General features: G+C 46.4%; 1 protein-coding gene and 1 long non-coding RNA gene across 3 annotated transcripts in view; one reads left to right on the top strand and one right to left on the bottom strand.

Annotated features, from left to right (window-relative positions):
- The window catches only part of LOC137463423 (zinc metalloproteinase-disintegrin-like NaMP), a 25773-nt gene extending 4876 nt beyond the window's left edge, over positions 1–20897 (bottom strand). The window contains exons 1-17 of the mRNA XM_068174608.1: positions 20795–20897; positions 16778–17079; positions 14136–14236; positions 13454–13530; positions 11939–12017; positions 10294–10370; positions 9623–9818; positions 9108–9170; positions 8246–8317; positions 7485–7654; positions 6056–6140; positions 5348–5478; positions 4661–4838; positions 4179–4268; positions 2109–2304; positions 1143–1245; positions 156–312 (exon numbers count right to left, since the gene is read on the bottom strand). Coding sequence (XP_068030709.1) covers positions 156–312; positions 1143–1245; positions 2109–2304; positions 4179–4268; positions 4661–4838; positions 5348–5478; positions 6056–6140; positions 7485–7654; positions 8246–8317; positions 9108–9170; positions 9623–9818; positions 10294–10370; positions 11939–12017; positions 13454–13530; positions 14136–14236; positions 16778–16826 — 1824 coding nt within the window. The 5' untranslated portion in view covers positions 16827–17079; positions 20795–20897. The remainder of the gene's footprint in view (positions 1–155; positions 313–1142; positions 1246–2108; positions 2305–4178; positions 4269–4660; positions 4839–5347; positions 5479–6055; positions 6141–7484; positions 7655–8245; positions 8318–9107; positions 9171–9622; positions 9819–10293; positions 10371–11938; positions 12018–13453; positions 13531–14135; positions 14237–16777; positions 17080–20794) is intronic.
- On the top strand, positions 20076–26520 carry LOC137463424 (uncharacterized). Of its 2 annotated transcripts, none has more exons than XR_010993914.1 (2): positions 20076–20213; positions 24588–26520. It is a non-coding gene; the product is annotated as an uncharacterized lncRNA (long non-coding RNA). The 2 variants fall into 2 exon arrangements; XR_010993915.1 differs by lacking the exon at positions 20076–20213 and adding an exon at positions 23135–23449.

Genomic DNA, 26520 nt, shown 5'->3' with positions numbered 1-26520 from the left:
TTGCTCTGCTGCTGGGTTGGGATAAAAGTTGGGAAAACAGATCAGCAGAAGTTTGGGATCTACTCAGTCCTCCCTGTTTAAAATTTTCCCTGTACAAGACAGAATTATATAAACAAGACTGAAAGAGGGGGAAGCAAAAGTTATTCTCCACTCACCATGCCATTGCCACACTTGGTTCCATCCAGGATCATCCCTGGGTCCTCCTCTCCACTCCTGGGGAAGCTGCCTTTGCAGGAATTAAAGGCCAGCAGGCTCCCATCCCGAGGCATCTCCCTCCCTCCAGAACAGTAGAGCTTTCCACACATTTTGTCTCTGGAAGGAGAGCAGGAGCTGTTACCCCAAGGACAAGGCCCAGCAAACCCCTCTGAGCTGGTCTCTCCTGCAGCCTGAATTCCAAGGAAATGGCTGCAGCAGGGAATGCTGGTGTGGGCAGTTTGGTTTGAGCAGGTGACAGGCTCTAAAATCCTGATGAGCTTAGCAGAGAACACAAATTCATTCCCAGAAATGAGCATTTAACTGGTATTCCTTCACTTCTGAGGTTCAAATTCCCCATCCCAAAATCCCTGGAGTTCCCTGCACACCCTCACACTGGTCCTCCCCAGCAGCCCTGCACAGATCTCTGTGCACACCTTTGCTCTCTTGTGGATGCCAGCCTGGTCAGGGAGAGAGAAACAGCAATCATTTCTCACAGTGGCTTGTGAGAATTTTTAGGGAGCTGTAGGAATGTGGTAACTCCTTGGTCCAAACAATCTGCAGGTGGTGTTTTTCCACCTTGCTTTTCTGTTCCTCTCAAGGAGGGTGTGTGAGAAAGATGTTTTTATTAAATAACCAATCAAATAGAATGCATCGTATCAGTCTATTTAAACCAAAGTTTCCTTTCCATAAAGGCTTTTTCTTTTCTTTTTTTTTTACACTGTGTCCTCGTCTGTTCTCGTGTCATTCTTGGCGCAAGGGTGACACTCGCTCACCTCATGATTTAAATCCACTTTTCTTAGAGATTATTTCCCACACTTTTCAGACAGAACCAGAAGGAACACAGGGCTGTGCCACTAAAACAGGGTGTTCCTGGCTTCTGTCTCCTGATTAGAGTAGGAAAGGCCTCTCTTCCCAAATCCCAGCACATTCCATAACCCAGTGCTTACTTTTTCTTGCACGGGAGGTGAGTCCCCTGCTCCTTCCTGCAGTATCCGAAATACGCCCCTCTCTCGTTCATGTGGTAGCAGGAGGCTGGGCCATCAGTGGCCTCTGCAGGGGGAAAAAGTGTGATGAGTTTGGGATCTCTGCCTGGCAGAACTGGGAATATTCCAGCTCCTTCGTTTGCTTAGGAAATGGCCTTTCCCAGCCAAGTGTCCATGGGCATAAATTACTTTCTGGCACTTCAGCCTGGAGGAGGGAAAGCTCCAGGGAGAGTTCAGAGCCCCTTCCAGGGCCATAAGGGACTCCAGGAGAGCTGGAGAGGGACTTGGGAAAAGGGACAGAGGGACAGGACACAGGGAATGGCTTCCACTGCCAGAGGGCAGGGATGGATGGGATATTGGGAAGGAATTCCTGCCTGGGAGGGTGGGGACGGGCTGGGATGGAATTCCCAGAGCAGCTGTGGCTGCCCCCGGATCCCTGGCAGTGCCCAAGGCCAGGCTGGAGCAGCCTGGGACAGTGGGAGGTGTCCCTGCCATGGCAGTTGGTGGCATTGGATGGGATTTAAGTCCCCTTTCAGCCCAAACCACACCCCAGCTTTATGAAATGCTGTTTTCAGAAGCACCAGACATGCCAAATTTGGCTGTTAATTTGAAGGACAGACATTTTCTCTTCCTATCTGGCCAAAACCACTTCCCCAGCTCCATTCCAGCTACCTCAGACATGTTCTGTAAAAGAGGAATGTGCTCCCCACTTCCCATTTCTCTGGAAGCACAGAGCACGCCATGCCCTGAGATCCGGCTCACGGCTGCAACCACTGACAGTGGGAAGTATAAAAGTCATTAATTATGCTACAAGCTGGAGTTTATTTTTATGGATGGGCAATTCCTGAGGATTTGGGGATGCAGAATTCCCTTCCCTGTCTATCCTGTGCCTAAGACAAGCTGATTGTTCTGGTGGCACGGGGTACTCACGTGGCCCGAAGGCAGCTTTGCACTGGCTGTCGCGGGTGGGACAGGTGCCCATGTAGCAATATCCCTCTCCAAGGTTGCAGGGGTGCCCGTTGACCCGGAATCGATCCTCGGGGCAGCTGGAGGAGTGCCCCGTGCACATCTCAGCCAGGTCACAGTCGTCTTTCACCGCTCGGCACACCCAGCCCGACTCCTTGAACTGAGGGAGGGAGAAAATACCACACTCAGCACCCAGCTCCTCCACACTGCTCACAACCACCCAGCTGAGGGCTGAAAACAGCAGGAAAATCTCCTCAGTGCGCAGGCTGTGTGAGGAGCAGGATCTGGCTCTCACGTCGTGTCGGATGTGTCAGTTCACAGGGTTTGCCTCTTGTGCCACAGCTTTTATTGCCAGGAGCAAACGGCCAAGCAAAGGGCTCATTTCTCCAGGATGGTGGAAGATTGAGGGAGCTGATGGTGGGGCTTTGGGATGGACTGGTGGGCAGTGACAGCACCTGAAGGAATGGCTGGAGCTGTGCCAGGGAGGGTCAGGCTGGAGATCAGGGAAAGGTTGGATTTTGGGAAAGGCTCTTTCCCCAGAGGGTGCTGGCACTGTCCAGGCTCCCCAGGGAATGGGCACGGCCCCGAGGCTGCCAAAGCTCCAGGAGAGTTTGAACAGCGCCCTCAGGAATGCACAGGGTGGGATTTTGGGGTGCCTGTGCCGGGCCTGGAGTTGGATCAGTGATCCCACATGTCCCTTCCAGCCCAGGACATTCCATGATTCCATGACAGTGCCCTTGTCAGTGCTGTTAAACAAAGGGGATCAGTTCTGGTGGAAGGTGAGCTCCTGCTTGATCCCAGCAGGGATGAGGAGCTGCAGAGGGGAGGCGTCTCACCTGGCCGGTTTACAGGGGAGGGGAGGGGTCTCACCTGGCAGTTCTCACAGGGAGGGGTCTCACCTAGCAGGTTTACAGGGGAGGGGTCTCACCTGGCAGTTCTCACAGGGGAGGGGTCTCACCTAGCAGGTTTACAGGGGAGGGGAGGGGTCTCATCTGGCAGTTCTCACAGGGAGGGGTCTCACCTGGCAGTTGTCACAGGGGAGGGGTCTCACCTGGCCGGTTTACAGGGGAGGGGAGGGGTCTCACCTGGCAGTTGTTACAGGGAAGGTTCTCACCTAGCAGGTTTACAGGGGAGGGGAGGGGTCTCACCTGGCAGTTCTCACAGGGGAGGGGTCTCAGCTGGCAGGTTTACAGGGGAGGGGAGGGGTCTCACCTGGCAGTTCTCACAGGGGAGGGGTCTCACCTGGCAGGTTTACAGGGGAGGGGAGGGGTCTCAGCTGGCAATTGTCACAGGGGAGGGGTCTCACCTAGCAGGTTTACAGGGGAGGGGAGGGGTCTCACCTGGCAGTTCTCACAGGGGAGGGGTCTCAGCTGGCAATTGTCACAGGGGAGGGGTCTCACCTGGCCGGTTTACAGGGGAGGGGAGGGGTCTCACCTGGCAGTTGTCACAGGGGAGAGGTCTCACCTGGCAGGTTTACAGGGGAGGGGTCTCACCTGGCAGTTGTCACAGGGAAGGTTCTCACCTAGCAGGTTTACAGGGGAGGGGAGGGGTCTCACCTGGCAGTTCTCACAGGGGAGGGGTCTCACCTGGCAGGTTTACAGGGGAGGGGAGGGGTCTCACCTGGCAGTTCTCACAGGGGAGGGGTCTCAGCTGGCAGGTTTACAGGGGAGGGGAGGGGTCTCACCTGGCAGTTCTCACAGGGGAGGGGTCTCACCTGGCAGGTTTACAGGGGAGGGGAGGGGTCTCAGCTGGCAATTGTCACAGGGGAGGGGTCTCACCTAGCAGGTTTACAGGGGAGGGGAGGGGTCTCACCTGGCAGTTCTCACAGGGGAGGGGTCTCAGCTGGCAGTTCTCACAGGGGAGGGGTCTCACCTGGCAGGTTTACAGGGGAGGGGAGGGGTCTCACCTGGCAGTTGTCACAGGGGAGAGGTCTCACCTGGCAGGTTTACAGGGGAGGGGAGGGGTCTCAGCTGGCAGTTCTCACAGGGGAGGGGTCTCACCTGGCAGGTTTACAGGGGAGGGGAGGGGTCTCACCTGGCAGTTCTCACAGCAGTCCCCGTGTGCACAGGCAGCTCCCGAGCTCAGCTTGCAGCTCTCGGGGTCACAGCACTCGTTGGTGCACTCCTGGGACAGAAGCAGCAGTCAGAGCTGGGCACAGGGACACCAAGCCACTGTCCCTGGCTGGGATGGAAGTCTGGGACCTGCCCTTGGCTTTACTGGGGAGCACCTTCCCTAAAATGCCTGGGTTTGGAGGTGGAAGCTGTGCAGGGAACTGGGGGTTTGTGCTGCGCTCTGGGGATGGCTTTGTCCCACTCTCGGTTCCTCTGTCACCCCTCCTGACAAAGCAGGGCTTCATCCTTCCCAGCACTCAGCACGTCCCCAGCTCAGCGATTTGATGACCACAATTTCTACTGCAGCAAAATCTGAGTCCACCTCAGGGACCGACAGAGAGCAGCTGCTGTCCAGCCTGGGCAAAGCCCTGTGCCTTTCCCAGGGATTCTCTCACTCCCAGGTACCTCAGGGGTGCCACAGTCACATTCCTCTCCCTTCTCCACGAATCCGTTCCCGCAGGACGCTGGGGCGATGATGCTGCTCAGCTCTGGGATGTTGGTCAGGCACCTGGGCATGTCAGCCAGCATGAACTTCTCGAAGCTCTGCAGGCTGCAGGAGCTGAATTCCTTGGGGATCACAGAGCTGTGTTGGGAAAACAGCAGGATTTATGGCAGGATTGGCATAGGCAAGGAGGAGAAACACCCCTTGGGAGAGAACTGGAACAGGTGACTGTCCCCACAACTCTTGGGTGTAAACAGTTTTCCAAATATACATTTAACATTTAATGTTAATTTGATGTTAATTTACTTTTGTTTATTTAATGTACATATAACATTTTAAATGTTACATGTACATAAATAAATGTAAAAATAAATAAAGAAATGTAAAAATAAATAAATAAATGTAAATAAATATACATATAAACATGTTTATTAATATGCGGGGACTAAAGTAGTTTTGAGTTGGCTTTTTTGTGGGGTTTCTGTCTGGGAATATCTGACAATGGCCTGGGATTTCATCCATTTTTTAAAACTTATTTGTTTTAATAATTTGAATGGAATAATCACACTGGACAGAAACACTGTCCCACTTTGGAGGCTGGCAGCTTGTCCAAATCCCACTTTTGGCCCCGTTTTTACCCCCAGCCCCACCTGACAGTGTCTGTCATGATGCAGATGTCGTCGCTGCACGAGCAGGCCTCGGTGTCGTGGCTCATGCCCAGGTTGTGCCCCATCTCGTGGGCCATGGTGGCTGCCACTGCAGCCTCGTTCCTGTTGTGGTCCTGGGGAGCCAAGGAAAGCTGTTTGTTATTTCCCTGTGTGTTTTAGAGCAAGCAGCAAAAACAGAGAAAACAAAAAACACGACAATTTTTCTTCAAGCGGAATTATCCTCATGATGCACGAGGGGTCACGTGGTGCTCAATCCATCTGTGCATCTATTTGGATTATATTTTATTATTTAATATTTAAAGACATTTATAAATATATATTTATTTTTTTAAAAAGGTATTTATAAAATAGATACCACGGAGGTGTGTATATCACGTGTTTGCTTTCTTTACCCCCTGCACTTCATTTAAAATAAAATCCCAGAATCCCAGAATGGTTTGGGTTGGAGGGGAACTTAAATCCCATCCAGTTCCAGGGTAGGGACGTTTTCCCCTACCCCAGGTTGTTCCAAGCCCTGTCTAGCCTGGCCTTGGACACTTCCAGGGCTCTGATTGTGAATTTTTACAGTCTAATAATGAACCGGAGAACTGAAAGTGCCCTAAACCCAACAATATTCACAAAGATTCTTCACTGGCAGAGTGAAAAAACATAGGAAAGCCTTTAAAAAAATGAAATAAAAATGAATCAGACCTGAATAATACCTGCAGAGTATAAATCACTGCATATGGATTTGAGGAAGGCCAATCCAATCGTGGTGCCCTCGAAGTCCAGGCCTCTGGAAGGAAGCACAAAGGCACAGTGAGATCAAGGGGGTGCCCAGGATGGGGCTCTGAACTCAGGCATCTTTTCCAAACCAGGCTGGAGGTTTCATCCCCAGCTCCAGATGGAATCTGACATCTAATCAAGTATTTAAGATCCCTGTAAATCAAAAAGATAATTGAAGCACTTTTCATTTTAATATTTACTTAAATTCCGTAGTGGTTCATCAGATTTAAAGCATCTGTGGGAGAGTAAAGAGCTCCAAATGCAGCAAAGGGCTGGGATGAGTCAGGACCTCTGGACACGAGACAGAAAAGTGAGGTCAGTGCTGGTTTAATTTGGCATTTCCCACATTTTTGGGGAAATTTAATTCATCATTCCCCTGGTAAACTTCATGTTATGACTCTTTTAGCTGTCAGACTTCACTGCAGTCCCCAGGACACTCAACTTTTGTGAACAAAATCAGAAGAGTCTTAGATGAGGGAAAAGTTCCCATCTCCTCTTTTTGCAGGGATTCTGTTGGAAGGATTGGATGCTGTGTCTTGGCAGGAATTTATTTGTACTCCATGACAGAAAAAAAATAAAATAACATAAAAAAAGGGAGAACTTGGATTCAATTTTTTGGCCTGGAATTGGTACAAGCTGGTCATGGAATGGGTGAAATCCAGGTCAGGTTTGTGCCACTGATTGGTGACAAATTTTAAGGAATAATGCCACTGATTGGTGACAAATTTTAAGGAATAAAAAGTGCCTTGATTGTGTTTGGTGAGTGATTTTTAAAGAATAAAACATGCCTTGAATGTGTTTGGTGAATTTTTAATGAATAAAAGGGATCTTGAATGAGTTTGGTGAGTGATTTTTAAGGAATAAAATGTGCCTTGAATGTGTTTGGTGGCCATTTTTTAAGGAATAAAAAATGTCTTGAATGTCTTTGGTGGCCATTTTTTAAGGAATAAAAAGTTTATTGTATGAGTTTGGTGAGTGATTTTTAAGGAATAAAAAGGGCTTTGAATGTGTTGTTGACCAATTTTTAAGGAATAAAAACATGGAGGGGAAGGGAAGGGAAGGGAAGGGAGGGAAGGGAAGGGAAGGGAAGGGAAGGGAAGGGAAGGGAAGGGAAGGGAAGGGAAGGGAAGGGAAGGGAAGGGAAGGGAAGGGAAGGGAAGGGAAGGGAAGGGAAGGGAAGGGAAGGGAAGGGAAGGGAAGGGAAGGGAAGGGAAGGGAAGGGAAGGGAAGGGAAGGGAAGGGAAGGGAAGGGAAGGGAAGGGAAGGGAAGGGAAGGGAAGGGAAGGGAAGGGAAGGGAAGGGAAGGGAAGGGAAGGGAAGGGAAGGGAAGGGAAGGGAAGGGAAGGGCACCCACGTGATGAGCTGAGCATTGTCGTTCCTTTTCCTCTTGAGCAGATCTGCCAGGCGCCACTTGGAGAAGGTGTCCAGGGTGAACCCTGCGTTCCTGCTCAGGGGACACTTGTCCCCATCTGTCCACACCTCCAGGCCAACCAGAGCCACGTGGGTGTTGATGGCTTTATAAACCTGCAGCAGAGAATTAATTAAAAATTAATAAAAATTAAACAAATCCTTGTCCTCGTACTCGGTCATTTTTCCACTCCAATATCCACTCCGGACCTCACAAAGCTTTTCCAAGCTCTGAATTCCAAAAAAGTCTCACCAAATAAAGCAAGAAATCCCATTTCCCACCACATTTCAAACAACTTTAAAATGGGGTTAAAAGGAATTTGACTTGACAAAGAAATCAAGAATCAATTTATTATTTTTGAAACAACCATTCACTTGACAAGTGATTAAAAAGTATCTTAAAGTATTGGTAGAAATAATTGAAGTAGGAGTGTAAATAATTAAAGTAGGAATGGAAATAATTCTTATTGAAAATCTCATATCTGAAGGCAAAGAACAGGAGAATAAATTACCATGAAGTTGAGCTTTCATTCATTCCTACATGTAATAATGGGAATTTATGATGTTTACAGTAGAAAGAATTTATAAACTACTTGGATTTCAATGGTTTCCAACAGAAAAATATCTTAAATAATTTGGATTTCAATGTCTTTCAATAGAAAGAAATTACAAAACACTTGGATTTCATTGCCACTTGTTTGTTCTCACCGTGTTGATGTAGTTGACTATTCCAAATATCCTTTGTCTTATATTTTTAACATCTTCATTGTATTTCTTGTACTGAAAAGGCAAATAAAGCATGTCAGGAAAAGGAGAGGGGAAAGGGGATTTATCAAGAAATAAACATCCCACAGAAGATTGGTTTGCAAACCATGCCATGCATAAAAAATTCATGCTTTATATAAAAAATTATGTTTGATGTAGGATTTTATCAGATGTTGGGTTTCAGTATCAGCCCCTTCCAAAATGTGAATTTCTGTGTAGGGCGCAGAGAAGGAGGTGGGCTCAATGATCCTTGTGAGTCCCTTCCATCTAAGGATTATCCCTTCCAGCTCAGGATATTCCCTTCCAAATCAGGATATTCCCTTCAAGTCAGGATATTTCCTTCCAGCTCAGGATATTTCCTTCCAGCTCAGGATATTCCCTTCCAAATCAGGATATTCCTTTCCAGCTCAGGATATTCCATTTAAAATCAGGCTATTCCATTCAAATCAGGATATTCCCTTCCAAATCAGGATATTCCTTTCAAATCAGGATATTTCCTTCCAGCTCAGGATATTCCCTTTCAAACCAGGATATTCCTTTCAAATCAGGATATTCCCTTCCAGCTCAGGATATTCCTTTCCAGCTCAGGATATTCCCTTCCAAATCATCAGGATATTCCAACAGGACAAGCACAGCAAGGTCTTTCCTGAATTCTTGTCATCTCCAGGTGGGAATTTCAAATTAAATCCTCTTTAGAAATCCCATTTCTCCGCCAGGCACAGAGTAACCTCGTAGCTCTTGGGAATACGAGTTGGGATACCCTGGGAAGGCTGATCAAACATGAAATAATAATTCCAAAACTCACCAAAGCGTTGTCTGCAACGACGTAGAGCTCCAGGTACTTCCTTGCTTTCAGGTAGGCTTTCATCTAAAGGAATCATTTATTTAAAATTACTTTAAAGAGCTTTTTCTATCCCAACCTCTGCAGTTTCAAAGCTGTTTATTAATTACTGAGGCGATTTCTTTGGCCAGGTCATTCAGAAGGGACTAGTTTGGGTTTAAAGGATAAGAAGTAGGCTGGATATTTAAATTTTTTTTCAGCTGTGGAAGGTAAAATAGATATTAATGGTGCACTGGGTGTTATTAGGTGTTAAGGTGCACCAGGCACCTGTTAATAAAAGCAGAAGGGTTTAACTCAGCTGGTGACTCTAAAATCTCAAATCTGGAATATTTTGTTCAGGTTTTTAAGATCTGACCCCGTTTCCCTGCATTTAAACAGCTTCTTTGTGAAGGTGCCACCAGACCAAGAAGGATTTGTGCTATTTAGAGTTTTCCAATGGCCACAAATTCCTTTTTGTGATGGGACAGCCATGTCCTTACCTCTGGATTGTTGCTGGACTTGAAGATGTCATTGATGGGGTCACTGGAGTCCTGTTCCCAGGAGTTGTTGACCAGCCCACAGGTTTTGATAGGCTCTTGTTTCAGGGCCTCATATTTATAAACCACGTGTTCAGCCCTGTCCGAGGCTCCCAGGGGCTCAATGAGGAACTTCTGGCCACGAGTCTCAAAATAGCCACTAAAAAATGGGTTGGAATGTGAGGCTTAAGATCAAGGGAGCATTTATCCCGAGCATATAGACCCTTGGAATATTCCAGCAGCCTGAGGCAGCGGGCAACGCTTTAGAAGCAGAAATTAATTAATTAGTGAGTCAACTGGAAGATTTGGGTGCTCTCAGTCAAAGAGAAGCTGGATTAGGAATTAATTTGATTTAAATTTTGGAGGGTTTTGCTGACAAAAGTGGTTGAAAAGTGGATTTAATTCCAATGGGAAATTCAAAGATGTTTTCATCCTGATTTGAGGTGAAAAGCTGAAATATTGTAAAGAAGTAAGAATAACTATTTTCCTCTCTTCTCCCTCTGTTTTTCTTTGGGAAACAAGTTTCCAAAGCCCGAATAAAAGATCACATAACTTCTTTCCATCCTGATTCTCTCCTATTGGAACATTTATCCCAGAAGCTGCACATTCTGCTCCCGGGACCCAACCCCTCTCACCTCAGTCCAGTGCAGGTGCTGATGCTCGCCACAGACTCAGCATCACCCTCCACGTGGCCTCCATAGTAACAGTGATCCTGGTGGGAAAAAAACCCAGTGTCAGCTTGGGGTGTCCATGGACTCCGTTGGATCCAGGGATTCCAGAAAACAAATTAAACTACCTACAAATTACACTGAAGTGCACTACTTGAGGAAATCTCCCATTAGGAGATGCTTAAAAGGAATTTTAGAAGTTCATGACCATTTCCATGTTGGCTGTGGACCCATTATTTTTATCCTTTAACACACAAATTGTGACAAAAACCAACAATTCTGGGCTGTGGTCAAAGCACAGCAGAGAAAAACAAGAATATTCCCACTTCCTGCTCCAAATTAAGCATATCTGCTGGGCTCTGCTCAGTTAAAGTCCACACCAAATGGTCTCCTTGAGCCCAAATTTCAAGAAAGGCTCTTTAATTACCCAACAATTAAATGTTTCAGTGAGATTAAAGTACAAGTATTATATTAAACATGGGTAGGGGAAACAGTTTTGGGACTTAATTGGCTTAAGGATTTAAGGTTTCTGTTTCTGTGTTCAAAGAGACTTCAAAGTCACTGAGGGCTTGTGGAAAATTTAACCCACAGCATTTTCCTGAATGGAATTCTTAAGAATCTGTATCCAAACCTTCATGCCCTGTGCTTTTTGTTTTCTTGTGAATTTTGGTTTAGTTTTATAATTAATTTTTCTTCCACCACAAAATGACAACTTTGTTACAGGGAAAAAGACATCCACAAAGGAAAAGTTACTGGGGAAAAGAGGAGGATTTATCTCCATCCTTTGGGGATGCAAGAGGAAAATCTCCTGACCACAATCCAATATCCCCAGGGTAGGAAGTCCCTGTTCAGCACAGGTAGGGCTGTTAGAGTTTGTCTTTATCCAGGTTTTTCACTGGATTCATTCAGGGAGTGGAAATAATTGGAACAATCAGGGGAAAAAAAATCAACCCAGAGTTATTTATGCACATGTATTTCATTCAGAACCCTCCTAATTGCTCCTAACAAAAAAAAATGGCTTTGAATTTGAGATTGTGTTGTTAAAACACATGAGCTTGGAGGAGAACTTCAGGTGGGAGCTTTGGGGAAGATCCATGCACAGTGAATTAAAAAATCCTTTCTGCAGCAAGTCCCGTTTGTCTGCAGGTGCAGAACTGATGTGTCAGGGCTCAGAGGAGGCAGCTGGGCTCACAGAGCGTGGCTGGAAACGTGATCCGGGAGGAAATGGGGCTTTATCGGGCTCGGGATCTCCCTGGGATCAGGGCGGAAATCAAGTCACAAGGCTGGGCAGGTGGAGCAAAGTGCACACGGCAGAGTCGGGAGATTGAAAGCTTTGGGATGGCCCTGGCTCCTGACAAAAGGCTGGAATTCGACCCAGAAATTGTTCAGCAGCCACGGAGGTGGTGCCTTCCTGGAAGCCAAGCCCTGGAGCTGACTCCCAACAAGCACAAATGACCAACCCCAGCTTCCCTGCCCTTTCACCCTAAATGGCTTCAAAGCTGGATTTCAAACCTTTCCTTTCTGTCTCATATCTCCCGTTATTTCCCAGATCCATGAATCTCATGTGGACCTCAAGACTGGAAGCAAGAGGGAAAAACCCTTTCTGTATTACCTTGATGCGAGGAGTTGTCGTTATTTGTCGGCCGTCAGCAGAATAAAGAGTTTCAGAATAATCCCCAGCCAGGAGATCCCTGCAAGGAGCCAAGCAGACATGATTCCAAGGAAATTGCTGCCATGTAGAAAGAGGTGATGACACAGCACACCGAGTATGTGGGGAATTCGAACAATTACTCAGGTTATTCTTAGTATCAGAGAAACTCAGGAAACAAAAGCTGCAGGGAGGGGAATTCTGCTTGCTCATAATCCTTACTCAAACAAAAAGACTTTCCTAAAAGAAGAAAGCAGTTGAAGTCTGCTGATTTCATTGGGATGAACTCATCTCCTGGCAGATCTGGCTACAAATGTATAATTACATATTGATTCTTTTTTTTTTTTTTTTTACTCTTTTTATATCTTCCTAAAAGCAGCACATCTGCAGTGACTCCCGTTTGGGCAACTCTCTTCCACTGCCACAATCTCATTTCTCTTCAAAGAACAGAATTTAGTACAACACCATTTCCCTTCCCCCAATTTGAATATTTGGATTAGATTAAAACAGGGGCGAGCAGTTAATTACAGTCTATATTTAACATGAATTCATTATGGCACTACTGTATTTGCACAGCCTCTGGAAAAGCACCCATTAACCCAGACTTGTTGGAGCGTGTGTTCATGTTCTGCTGGAGCCAGACCTTCAATTTCCAGGAAGATTTGGCCAATGCCAGGTTATATTTGGTTACTCCAGTTTTAAGAGAAGTAGTGCTAAGGTAAATATCTGTATGAGTTTATCTATCTATCTATCTATCTATCTATCTACTTATTTATCATTTATCTATCTCTATACCTGTCTATAATATGGTGATATATAAAAATAGAGCCACAGAATTATTAAGGTTGGAAAACACCTCCAAGATCATGAGTCTGTCCTAGACTCATGGAATGGTTTGAGTGGGAAGGGACCTGAAAGCTCTTCCACTTCCATGGGCAGGGAACCTTCCACTGTCCCAGGCTGCTCCAGCCTGGCCTTGAACATTTCCAGGGATCCAGGGGCAGCCCCAGCTCCTCTGGGAATTCCACCCCAGCTCCTCCCTACCCTCACAGGGAGGAATTTCTTCCTAATCTCTAGTTGAAGCCCTCTCTCGCTCAGTTTTGAACCATCCCCCTTGTCCTGTCACTGCAGGCTGCAATTCTGTAACCCACAGACTCTTCATGGTCACAGAAAACTTGTGAAATAATAGAAAAATATTAAATATGCATTTGATTTAGCAATTTAGGAAGGAAATGGGGGAGTAGAGGTAGCAGGAGGGGAAGTCCCTCCATCATGGCAATGTCTCATCCCAAGCACTTGTTCCACATTCCCAAAACAGTGACAGGATTCTTTCTCTCCCCTTTTCTTTCCTTGTCATCAAAATGCTGCATTTACCAAACCACTTCTGTTTCACAGGGCTCTGATTCCTGGGTTTTGGCATCCTGAACACCCTGCAGTGGCTCCCAGTGTGGAATAAGGGCAGAGCTGAACTGAACCTACCGATTTTTTCGGAGCTGCAGCACCACTTCCTCTCCGTTGGCTTTGATCCCATACTTCACTATGTCATCATATTTGCTCTGTAAACAGATTTAAGTGTCAGAAAATGCTCTGCTGCAGCTCCTGGCCTCACCAATGGTGTTATTGGAATGCCAGCCGTGCTCTTTTCCTCCGCTTCTCACCAAAAACAAGGATTCTGCCAGGAGCAGGATAAGTAGGAGATCACTCTGTTTGATGGGTTTTAATTAGAGGAGCAAATCTGACTTTGCAAATTCATTTCTGCCTTAATAAGCACAAATCCTGCGTGCTTTGGAAAGGGGCTGAGGGGATGTTTGGGTTCAGACACTTCCATAACACCCTCTGGAATTGCACAGACCATGGCTGCTTTTAATTATTGGTTTAATTTAATCCAAATCAAAGTGTCCACAGGTTATAAAAACTCTGAGTCATATCAAACCCCACATCTTTCAGAGACACAAGTTCAGAGATGGCCTTGGGGAATCTCTTCACACTGAGCACACCTCAGCTCCTCCTCACTAAACACCGCCTCGCTTCTCCACATTCTTTCTTTTGGAAGAGCAAGTGTTCGTCCAAATTCTCTTACCCTTGAAACCCAAGGGTGTTTTAGCTCCAGAAATCCTTCCCCGTCTCCCAGAATCACCCAAGAAATGATGTCCTTTCCTACCTCTGAGTTTGTTCCTACACTTCTCCTGCGCACTGCGTGCAGTTTCTGTGGGTAAACGATTTCATATTGCTCAGCTCCAGGGAACTTTCCTCTGCTGCTTCCTGGGGAGAAACACATGGGGATTGATGAAAACACAATTTTAATTTATTAAACACCCAATCTCATGGCTGGCCAGGTGAATCTTTTGGGTTCTTGCAGCACCTCGGGCTCCCCTGCTTTGCCTCCATCGCCCGACCCAAAACCAGAGGTTTTCACATCCTGGATTTTGGATGAGTTGTCCTCCCTGGCTACTTCCAGGTGTTAAAACATTTCTTGCAAGTCCCTTTGTGTTTCTTCCCCCAGCTCTGAGCAGTTCAAGTCCCAACAGGCCAGCCCAGCCATGCCAGTGCAGCCTTTCCCTCTGAATTTTCCAGTGACATGAATGAATGGATTTGGGTTTGTGGAATGAGCGATCTCCAAACCTTAGCACGTGACAGACAGGCCCAGACTGCCCCTGCATCAGTAAATGAATTTACACAATGCAAGGTTTGCAACAAGATTCCTGCTTTGGAAGGCTTTGGCACGTAAATAGTTGTGGCAGAACTCTAAGAGAGGGTGGTAATAAATAATTACAACTTTTACCTCTTGAATTGGGTTGAAGGAGGGACAGCAGAAGGTTGGGGGAGACATTTGGGCATGGCCAGGTAAAATAATGGGAGATAAAGAGGAAATCAGAAAAATCTTGAAGGTGCAAGGAATCCAGGAGGTTCCTTAACACCCTTTTGAGTGGTCTCATAAGGTCTGGAGGGGCTGTAAAGAGCTAGGTAAGGAAATGCAAGGCTGATAAAAAGAATTTCTTTTTGGTTTCTGCTCTGAAGCTCAGCAAATGCAGAGCAAAGTTAATTTGGGGCCTGCCTGCAGGGGTGTGTACACCCTGGAGCTCATCCTGGCAGCTGGGGGCCAGGTTTTGGGAAAACAGGGTTGGGCAAGGGATGTGTTGGCTTGCACCAAGGCAAAAGCATCTTTTAGATACCCCTGAACTCTTTAATCTACTACAAAAGGGAATTTCATCTGAATTGGTGAATTCTTGAGGGCCTGTATTTCAAAAATAAACCAACAACAATAAAAAACCCCCTAAGCTGCCCAGAAAGGCAAGAAATCTCACAAAAACAAAGGAACAGAGCACCTCCCATGGTAATTCCTGCCCCAGGGCCAGGTTTTTCCAGGAGAGAGGCCTCCAATTACTGTAATTTTCTCTCTGGAACAGGAGAGCACATCCTCGTGCAAATTGCCACAGTAAAACAAACAGACCCCTTCTTTTATCACTGATTTATTTGATTCAACCCTTTCCAAAAGTAATTGCAGAGCAAACCTGGTTGTATCTTGATAAAGCTGTTGATTTAATGGTGTAGAAGGATCCTGTGTCAGCTGAGCTGTTGCACCGAGCACGTGCTGGGAGCAGCTACCAAGTGTAACTTTACTCCTGCCACTCATAACCGTGGTTTATTGGGTTTTTTTAAGCAACTAATTATGTTTATTTTCCAAAAAATCTGCTGCTTTTCAGATTTCTCTCCACAGACCTCAAGTGTGTCCTTGTGCAGCAATCCCAGGAATATTTCAGGCCTCTTGGAACAGAGATCCCAAATTTTATCTCTCCACACCCTTTGTGCAACTCCAGCACAGAGAGTTCAAGTTAAGGCAAGGTTTAAAGGGAGGCTCAGGACTAAACTCATCCTTTCCCCACAGTCTGATCCAGACAGAATTTCGAGGAAAACTGGTTGGTTTTGTTTGGAATGAATCCTTTATTCAAGGGAGTTTCTTAATCAGTGCATTGTCTTTGCTACCTTCAGGCTTTGTCTCCAGCTTGAAGGAGGAAAGAAATTCCTTGGGCCTCCTACAACAGCTTGCAATAAGGAACAAAAAATTGTGTGCTATTCCAAAGGCCTCAAACAGCAAAATAATCATAAGGGAGGATTTTATTGACAATGAAGTTGTGGTTTTGTCAAGGTAAAAAAGATAACACCTTAATGGTGTGCACATTTTCAGATATTCTGTGCAAAAAAAAAAAAAAAAAAAAAAAAAATTATAGATTTGTGCCTGAATGATAATTATATGTTTAATTTTGGATATAAATCCTTTACATGTTTGTGCAGGCCAAGCCCTGAAAAATTCCATTCCCTGTTGACAGGAATTAAAAGAAATTGTGGGGGGAAAAAAAGTGGGTCTGCTCAGGTGGAGTCACATGAATATAACCTGAAGTATTATGCAGACAAATGAAGGGTGATCAGTACTTTAAACCAGGTAATGTTGTAATTGAATTCATACAGAAATCTGTTATTTTATGGCCAAAATGCTGATAAATTGGTGTGATTAGGTGAATTGGCCTCTCACTTGCAGGGAAAGTATTGCTTTAGAGGCTCACAAAACCAACCAGTTGTGGGTCTTTGGGCAATTTATGGCCACTTTCCAAACAAGTAAATGCTGCTCTAACTAAAGAATTACAGAGAATTGCTTTGAACAGAAAATCCCAAATTTCCCTGACTCCATTTCCTAATGGCTTTAACTGGCTGTTCCTCCCTATTATCTACCAGTTAATAATTAAAACTTCATACAGCATTATCCATAGCTAAACTGGTAAAGGACTAAAACGAAAAGTGCAGTACCTTGTTGGAGGAGATGCAGCAGAAGAGCAGAAATGAGGAGGATTTTCATGCTCTGGGGTGGTCAAGGCTCCCTGGGGTGGGAATGTGGCGATCCCAGCGTGGCCCTGCTCGGGAGCTGCTCTGGGCTGGGACTGAGAGCAGGACGGGTTCAGCTTTATTCCTGCTCCTGCAGGAGGAAGTGTTTGCTCAAGGTGTTGCACAACACCCAAGTCACAGAGTGTTACAGCAAGGGGAGTTCCTGCTGCTGGATTTGTGCCCCAAACATCGGGACAGGGATCAATCGCTGCTTTGGATTGGCTTCCCTAAAAACGGGGAAAAGAAAATGATTAACACCAATAAATCAATAAATCAATAAATCTGGAGATTGGAGCTGTCATTGAATTATAGAATGGTTGGGCTGGTCCTAATTCCATCTCTTCATGGCCTGGCTGATAAAAGCTGAAATAAAACCAGTGGAATGTCAAGGAATGGGAGAGTTCCCAGGACATTTGGGGTAAAACAGGTCAGCAGGGCTGGGGGTGAAGCTGTGCTTTAATTCTGGGTATTTACCCCTGAATCTGCTCAGTGAATCACTGAGAGAATAAACACTGAGCAGAGCCTTTGCTGCCCTGTCATCTCTGTTAGTAATGTTTGCTTCAGGACTGGGTGATTCAATGGAGGAGGCAGAGCAGTGAATGATCCAGGTGAGCTCTGTCCAATAATATTCCAAAAATCTCTGCCAGAAAAGGACCCCATTGACTCAGTCAGCTGTAACAAAGGAGTGATAAAATTGCTCAGGCTACAGGTGTCAATACGGAACTGCTTTAGAGAAGGTGAACTTTTCATGGGTTAAAATAGGGGCTACAGAGTACAGAGAACTGGAGTGGATCATCTGGATATAAATTTATATTCTTATAAGGCAGTGTCAGGAATAAACATGACAAAGTAATTTATATATTCATCATTTATGTGAATTTATAAATTAGTAAATATATGTGCATAAATCTACAGGGGAACTATATCCACAGGTGAATTTTGCTGCAATTACTCTTCTCATATAAGCAGTAGTAAATAACTATTTGTCTGTTGAAAAGTTCTGGTTTTTTGAACATTTTTCAGCCAAACTTTCCCCTTAGATTTTTGCCCAATCTCCAGACGTTCTGAGACAGACTGGGAGCTGCAAACAGATGGGTTTGGGCTTTTATTAAGTGTAGGGTGGTGCTAATTGATAACAATTTTTGGCAGCTGCTTGTTTGTGACACTTCAGTCAAATATTTCAACTCATGTTGCCATCCCAGGTTATGAAAGGGGCCTCCAGGGAAAGAATTTGTGCAGGATTTGGACATCTCCCTGCCCAGGTGCTCATCTGAGTTGCTCCAAATTAGACAGGAGCTGTGTCATGAAATTTAGGTTGGTGCCTTTTAAATTCTGTGGAGATGAAAGATGGACAATTCAGTGTTTTAAATGTTCTATGAATAAAAATAAGCTGGGCATTCTTGGACTGCATTCTTGCCTCGCAAAAAAAAAAAAAAAAAAATTAGGAGAAATAACTGTGAACAACTGGTTTTAAAAACAAGTGGCTGCTGGCCAAGCGTTGATCTCAACTCATTCTCTCAGCATGACGCACGTGAAAATGATGTGTGACCCCGCCATCTCCAGAGTTAATGCTCTTAATAAGCTGTGCTTTCCAGCAGGATGGAAGGCCGAGTTCCATCCCAACACAGGGCTGGCAGGAAGAAGGGAATGTGAGGTGATGGAGATCTTGGGGAGACTTGAAAGGAAATGGGATGTAATTTCCTTTAGTGACTGGAGACGCTTTTGATGTTTCCGCCCTCGCTTCAGCGATTCGGGAATAATCTGATCCTGGCTTCTTCCCCTGGTGGTGCTCACAGAGGTGTCCCTGAGGGCTCATCTGGCTTGGGATTTTTTTAGTCCACTAAACAATTGGGCAAAGTCCAAGTGAGCAGTTTTCATGTTCCTAGGGGGTAAAATTGGAGGGCAAGTTTGTCTCAACACCTAGTAACTGCATATTGGTGGGTTTAACCCAAGTGCTCCCTGAGCAAAGGGTGAATTTCACCCCCACACTGAGGATCTGCACAAGTCCTGCCGGGACTGGAAGTAAAAGGAGAGTTGTATGGGCAGCACTTGGCAGAGCTCAGGACAAATCCAGGCGTGAATCACTTCTCTGCTTCTGCCTTGTCCCAGAGGTTGTGTTGAACAAGATTTGGAAAGGTACTGAAGCACCAAACAGGGATTTTCAGGAGTAACCAAAGTCTCCTCCAGCAGACCCACGTTCAGCCACCCCTGAGACACAGCTTAGCAGCTGAGGGCCAGGATTGTGCCTGGTTCTGCTCCTGGTTCTGCTGCCCCCATCCACCCTAGCACCGCTCAGCAGCTCTGCCCCAACACCACATCCTGTTCCTCTGGGAGCAAGGGGAGGGATGTGGGATTGCACAGGCAGCCACGGCTCTATTGCATCACTGCTCAGTCACCTGCCTTCCTCCTGCCTCCATTCCCTTCTCCCAGCTCCAGCCCAAGCCCTCCTGCAGGTTCTTTTTCTCCAGAATACAAATGAAAGCACACAGCTTCACCTCTGTGTTCCAGCCCTTCGCTCCCCTTGGCTTCCTCCATCTATTCCCAGCTGCATTCCAGTGTCCCCACAACCTGCCTCTCCCTGGAGCCCCATCCTTCCTCTCCACTTCCAGAGTGATCCAAAACCCATTGGAGTCAACAGAACACTCTCTGTAGCCTTCCAGGACCCTGGATCCGCTCTTGGATAACTTCCGTTCCTCTTTAAAACCTCTTCTTTACATAAAGCTTTCCCTTGTGCTTGCCTCTGTTGTCTCACACATTCCCAAAGTGAATAATCCTCCTTTTCCTCAACGACCAGCCCTCAATGTTTTGCTTTCTGGGGTTCTGTTGAAGGAAATGATCTAATGGTTGCTTTTGACCTGAGTGTTTGGAAAAGTTCTTTCCCTTCCAGTTGTTCATTATCTGCTCCTCAGCTTAAATGCAACACTGGCTCTGTTTGTAGTACCTGGCTTTAATATAAAGTAAATATAATCTTTTCTCACTTAAATGATGATTCAAACTACCTTAGTAAGCACCAGCTGAGTTATTTTTGTTGTGTATTTAATCAGGTCACAGTCTGTCATCTGAGCCTGACTAATGAAACCTCATCACAAATATTTTACATCTCGGCAGCACTTTTTGCCATGAGAAGATCACAGACATATTTGGTGTTACGAGTGTGTGGCTTCCTTCCTTCCTTCCCTTTTCTTTGAAATGAAAGGTCAAAAATCAGTTACTTCATCTTCCCCCTTCGTTCGCTGCGTTTTGCTTAATTATCCTGCCCCAGGGTGATGGAGGCTGTGCAGCTCCAACCACTGCAGGCTGCAGGGAGTTAACTGAAGGCACAGGACCTTGCCATGGATTTCTCAAGAGTCATGAACTTCTTGTAAGTTCTTAACTCGAATAAAGTGATTTTTTGAAGGTTGAATTCTCCTCAGAACACACCTGCAGCCCATTTCTGGCTGTGGCCCCTGTTGTGTAATTGTGTGCACACGTCCGAGCTGTTTAATGTTCTCCACAGCACGAGTGACAAAGCAGATCATGGTGAATTGAGGAGCCTTTTTTTTGCAGCTGGTGCTTCTGGTATTGTTTATCCTGGTCCTACGTGAGGGCTGGCTTCCTTTTCCCAAGGGACAGGGAATTCTGCCTGCTCCTACGTGGGGTTGAGCACAATTCTCTGCTGGCTGGAATCCACCAGGGCTCTGCTGGCCACGTTCTCAGAGTTCAGAGGGGTGTGGGCAGACCCAGAACCATGGAATGGTCTGGATTGGAAGGGACTTTAAACATCATCCTGCTCCAAACCCACTGCCATGGGCAGGGACACCTCCCAGTGTCCCAGGCTGCTCCAGCCTGGCCTTGGACACTTCAGAGATCCAGGGGCAGCCCCAGCTCCTCTGGGAATTCCATCCCAGCCCCTCCCCACCCTCACAGGGAGAAATTTCTTCCAAATATCCCATCTAAACCTACTTTCTATCAGCCTGAAGTCATTTGCCCTTCTCCTGCCCTCCAGGGCCCTGCCAATAGTCTCTCCTCGTCCTGCAGGCCCCTACAGTTAATCATGGGAGGCCACCCCAAGGCTTCTCCTCTCCAGGCTGGACAATCCCAGCTCTCTGTCCTCCCAGCAGAGCCACTCCATCCCTCCGATCACCCTGGTGCCTCCTCTGGACCCTCTCCAACCCCTCCAGGTCCTTCCTGTGCTGGGCCCAGGGCTGCAGCAGCTCTGCAGGTGAGGCCTCACCTGCGTGGATCCAACCCTTGGCCTTCATGAGGTGAATCTGGCCAGGCTGGACGGGGCTTGGAGCACCCTGGGACAGTGGAGGTGTCCCTGCCCATGGCAGAGGGTGGCACTGGATGGGCTTTAATGTCACTCCAAGCCAGATTATTCCACGACTGTGCCCATCCTCTCCCTCTCTCACCCCCATATTGCCCATGGAAGGCTTTGCAGCTGCTTTTCCCCCACGTGTGGCTCTGCCTCAGTCCGGCCCTGAGCTCCTCTCCGACCCCTCAGGAGCTCAGGACAGCAGCCCAGGGCATGCCGTGTTTGTGCCCTGGCAAACAAGAAAGGGGAAGCAGAACCCTCTCACCTGGATAATCTCAGTCTCCAGCCCGATGGACTCCGCTCTTCCCACGCACCGAGAGCAAACAGAGATCACTTCATTGAGTCGTCCCGGCCCGTGCTCAAGGCCAGAACAGAACAAAGGCACGTCTGTCCAGCCTGGGCTCCCTCTGCAGCACGAGGCTTTTCCTGCCATTGCAATCAGCGACCAAAATCCCCCTGTGGACAGGGAGCCACTAGCTCTCTGCTGGGGACCAGCAGAGAAGGTGCTTGAGGAAAACATCCCTTCAGCTCCAGGTGTCCATGGTGGGGTGGGACAGCACCTGAGTTACCCCGGGGGTTCCTTGACACGGTCCTGTGAGGTCTTCGGAACACCTTGCCCAGGGAAGCTGAGGCTCCCCTGGATCCCTGGAAGTGTCCGAGGCCAGGCTGGATAGGGCTTGGAGCAGCCTGGGATGGTGGAAAGTGTCCCTGCCCATAGCATGGGGTGAAAAAAGATGATCTTAAGGTCCCTTCCAACCCAAACATTCCAGGATTTTAAGATCAGAGGGCACTGAGCAGGTGCAAATGCAGTTAGGCCTCCCTCGCACCTCCCTCTTATTAATAAAAACCAGACCCCAGACTAACAGTACCCACCTTCAATGTAAAGCTTTATACACTTACAAGAAACACTTAAACCACTTGGACAATTGTGTGAATTTGAATATTTTTGAATATTTTGAATATATTTGAATTTAAATATTTGAATATTTGAATATTTTGACCCCAGACTAACAGTACCCTCCTTTAATGTAAAGCTTTATACACTTAAAAGAAACACTTAAGCCACTTGGACAATGGGGTGAATTTGAATATTTTGGCCTGTTGGAGTATTCCCATCTTAGGGATGAGGGAATTGGATGTTCAGATGGCATGGGGTTCTCTGCAATGCCCACCCAGCCTGGTGGAAGCTCCTGAACCAGAGCTTTGGGCTGTGTGGAACCGAGCTCAGGATGAGCTTCACCCCTTGAGAGGGGACACGGACTCAGGGAGGCATTTCCCAGCTGGGTTTGCTGGTTTGCTATTTTACTGAGCTGCTGGTTTGATGTTTCGATGGCAGCAACCCTAATGAAAGCAAAATAAATATTAAAAAAAAAAAAAACACATGAGAAATGTAAAACTGAGAAAGCAAAGAGAAAAAACTCAAATGGATTATTAGTTTGTTTGTGTGTTTGTTTTTTTGAATCTCCTGGTCCCTGTTATTTTTGAGGCTTGGTTGATGGCTGTGAAGGCTGGGAGCTGGCAGTCCTGAGTCCTGATCTGAGCATTCCTTTTGCCAAAGAGGCTGCAAGCTGTCCAAAGACAGGAGGTGAGTTAAGGCAGGTATTTAATCCTGGTTTACTGGAACAGGACTTTGGAGAGGTGGGGACTAAGGCCTCAAAGCCTCACAGGAAGTTCATAGTGGCATAAAGAATTGTTTTCAGGCCCTAAGTCTTCTCTTCAATGAGGCAGCCTAAGGCCTTCACTGATGATTTTGTGTTGCTTCTGGGCACCTGAGAGAAAACCGGCTATAAAGGAAAAAAGAAAAATGAAAGGAAAAAAAGAGAGTGAGAAAGACAGAGAGAAAGAGAGAGAGAGAGAAAAAAGTGAGGAAGGAGAGGAGAAGGAGAAGGAGAAGGAGAAGGAGAAGGAGAAGGAGAAGGAGAAGGAGAAGGAGAAGGAGAAGGAGAAGGAGAAGGAGAAGGAGAAGGAGGAGAGAAAAATAAGTCCTTGAGTGGAATAGATGAGAAATGAAGGTAAATGAGTAGAGATTTGGCCATGGAGGGATTAGTTCTACAGGGACAGCTCCTGGAATCCAAACACCCACAGAAAGTGATCCCTCACCTTGTGATCAGAACTGGTTTCTGTGGCTCACGTTCCTGGGCCACATCCCCGTGCCCTGGGAGCAGGACAGGCCCCGGGCACCAGAGGAGGAACAAAGGCCAAGCTCAGCCCTGTTTGCTCACTCCACGCACTGTTGTCTTCCATCAGATAAGCCCCTGGCCAGAGGATGGAATATTTCCAGATCCAAATCAGCCAGAAAAGAAGTGAGACTGCGAGACAAACAGCAGAGCTCTCGAGTTTCATCTGTCTGAGGAATGTTCCTGTCATATGATGGGGACCAGGCTGCCATTCCCAGGCACCGGGAGCCTTCTGGTTCCATCCTGCTCCGGGCTGTGCCTCTTGCTGCAGGTGGGTTTTCCTGCAGTAGGATTTTACCCATGAAACAGCACAAGCAAGGGAAACAGCAAAGGGAAATTTAGGTTGGATGTTAGGAAGAAGTTTTTTACTGAAAGAGTGATAAAGTTCTGGAATTGTCTGCTTGGGGAGGTGGCGGAGTCACCATCTCTGGGTGTGTTTAAAACAAACCTGGATGTGGCACTGGGTGCCAGGGTTTAGTTGAGGTGTTGGCCTGGGTTGGACTTGATGATCTTGAAGATCTCTTCCAACCTGGTGATTCTGTGGTTCTGATTCTGTGATTCTGTGGAACTGGCAGAGGGGGATGAAGGAATCAGGTGCTGGGAGGAAAAGCTACCCCTGCCCTGTCGTGGCTGGGCTGTGGCTCTGGAACTGCCATGACAGGAGATGTGGGAGGGCTACAGGTGACAGGAGCCAGCCCTGGGGCGACACTCTGGGGGCAGGAGACTGGCAGGTGGCAAAAGGTGGCCACATGTCCAGAGAGGAGCAGGACGTTATTCCACTGGCCTGCCCTGACAGAGAATCAAAAACTTTGCAGCTTTTGTCTTTATTTTGCTTTCTAAGCTGGAACAAAGCCAGGATTTAATGGATGTCATTCAGCCAAAATATATTTACCAGCTTTTCCTGCTTTCCCTGTGACTTTTGGCCAGCTGGAGTATTTTAACTGGAGGCAAAGCAAAGACTGCTTTAAAGTGCTGTGGGTACGGGAGCAGTTTTTAACCAGCCTGTCCAAAGAGTGCCTGTGCTGAGAGCCAGCCCAAGTGTGCACAGTGACATTCCAAAAAAAATCTCCTCCCCAATTATTACCTGCAGAAGGCAAAATTCTGAAAATTAAATGGAGAAAACAAACTTCTAAAAGCAATTAATTGATTTGGCCAGTTTTACAGAATACCACATTTATGACCTGGTTGCTTTTGAGCTGTAAATCCATTTTTCCTGTTATTTTTGCTGTTTCATAGGAGAAAACAATGAACACCATTTTTACAGGGCAGAGTTAATGAAGGATTTCAAAGAGAAGGCAGGAATTTCACTCCAGCTTCACACATCTCACCAGCACTGCAGGAGATATTCCATGTGCTCCATGGCAGGAATTCCAAGGTCAGTGGCTCGTGCTGTCATTGTCTGTCCTTGTTATATCCCAGCTCGTGGCTGTGGCTTTGTAAAGCCACCACTCTCCCTCAGGTCATTTGTTTGAGGTTCTGACAGCAGCAGGAAAGATTCCCAAATCCCTGCTTTGGATGAAGGTGCTGTCAGCAATCACTGGGCTTGGCAAACAGTGGCAGAGATCTTGGGGTGTTTGCTAATCCTGGTCTTGCACAGCCATAAAAGCATTAATAAAAAGCAGAGAGAAAACCTCAGGAATTTCTCTCCCGCTGCTCCCAGTCCAAAGCAGGGGTGGCTTTGAATTTGCACCGCTCTGAAGGAGGAACGGCAGAGGCTCTCCTGGATTTGGAACCTTGAATCAAATCAAAAAGGTTGGAAAAGACCTCCAAGATCATCAAATCCCAGCTTCAACCAAATCCCACCACTCCTGCAAACTTTGCTTGAGTTTTGGACACTTTTTGGATGCTTTTTGGACACTTGTTCCCTTGGTGCCACCACCGTCCCTAAAGTGAGCTTTTTAAGGGTTTCCTGCTGCCAAGGATGAATTTTTCACATCCACAAAGCTCGTTTTTCACATCCAGCCTATGAACTGGTCCTGTTGGCATTGCCAGCTCAGGAGAAGGATTATGGAGAACATTCCAGAAGAAGGGTGCAGCTAGGCTCTTTTCCAGGAAACAGTGTCAGGATGAGAGGAAATGGCCTCAAGTTGCCCCAGGAGAGGCTTAGATTGGATATTAGGGAAAATTTCTTCATGGAAATGGTTGGAAAGCCCTGGAATGGGTGGAAGAGTCCCCATCCCTGGAAAAGTTCCAAAAATGCTTGGATGTGGCACTGGGGGATGTGGTGCTGGACTTGATGATCTTAATCTTTCTGGTCTTTCCCAGTCTCAACAATTCCATGATTCAATGGGCTTTGACTTGTACAGAAAGACAGAATGAAATATCCAAAGAAACCAAAGAAATGTCAAAAGAAACCAAAGACATATCAAAAGAAACCAAAGAAATGTCAAAACCAACCAAAGAAATATCAAAACAAACTCCAAAAAAAACCCCTGAAATTCTGCTGTGAACTTGAACCTGTGGCTCCTCACCTGAATCTTGGTTTCGTTGGAATCCAGAGCCAACTTTTGGAGCCTTCCTGGTGTGTCTGTGTGGATAAGAGAGGAGGAGAATGGCCCGGAGAGGATTAAACCCCTGAGCAAATACCCCGGGCAATCTCTGCCTTTGTGCCTGTGGCCATTCTGGGTTAAACATTTCCAAGCGCCTTTCTTAAAATAGATCAGGAAGAGATTTCTGAGCTTGGATCTGATTCCCACCAAAATTAATGTGTTTTTTTTTTCCTCTTGTTTTCAATCATAAAAATGTGATAAGGACACAGTAACCTTGGAAGCTTTTAAAGTTACAAATCTGAAGCCAGATTTTTTATTTTTTAAAATTTCATAAAACTTCAAGCAAATATTTTTCTAGAAAAATATTTTGGTTTTCTTCTGAGCATCTTGGCCTTGGGCAGTCCTGGGCTAAAGGTGCCAGAATGCGCCAAGAAAGGCTGATTTTGCTCTATTTCCACATTTACTGGTGCCATGAAGTGGTAAAACAGAGTTAATGAGAAAGAAATATTCAGGAATAAGATGTTTGGAGATGCAGCTGCCCAAGCACTTAGTAAATGAACCCTGTAGCTTCTAAGGACTCTTTTCAGGTATGGAACATGAAAAAAAATGAATAAAAATTTTATATTGTTTATTCATGTTACAGGCACCCAATTTCATGAAAGATTCCAGGGTGAGTCCAATAAGGACATGAATAAAAGTGGAAAAATA

This window comes from Anomalospiza imberbis, chromosome 28 (assembly GCF_031753505.1).
Source record: "Anomalospiza imberbis isolate Cuckoo-Finch-1a 21T00152 chromosome 28, ASM3175350v1, whole genome shotgun sequence".
Taxonomy (NCBI): Eukaryota; Metazoa; Chordata; class Aves; order Passeriformes; family Viduidae; genus Anomalospiza; species Anomalospiza imberbis.
The sequence above is the reverse complement of the archived record's forward strand: the minus strand, read 5'-3'. Positions and strand labels throughout refer to the sequence as shown.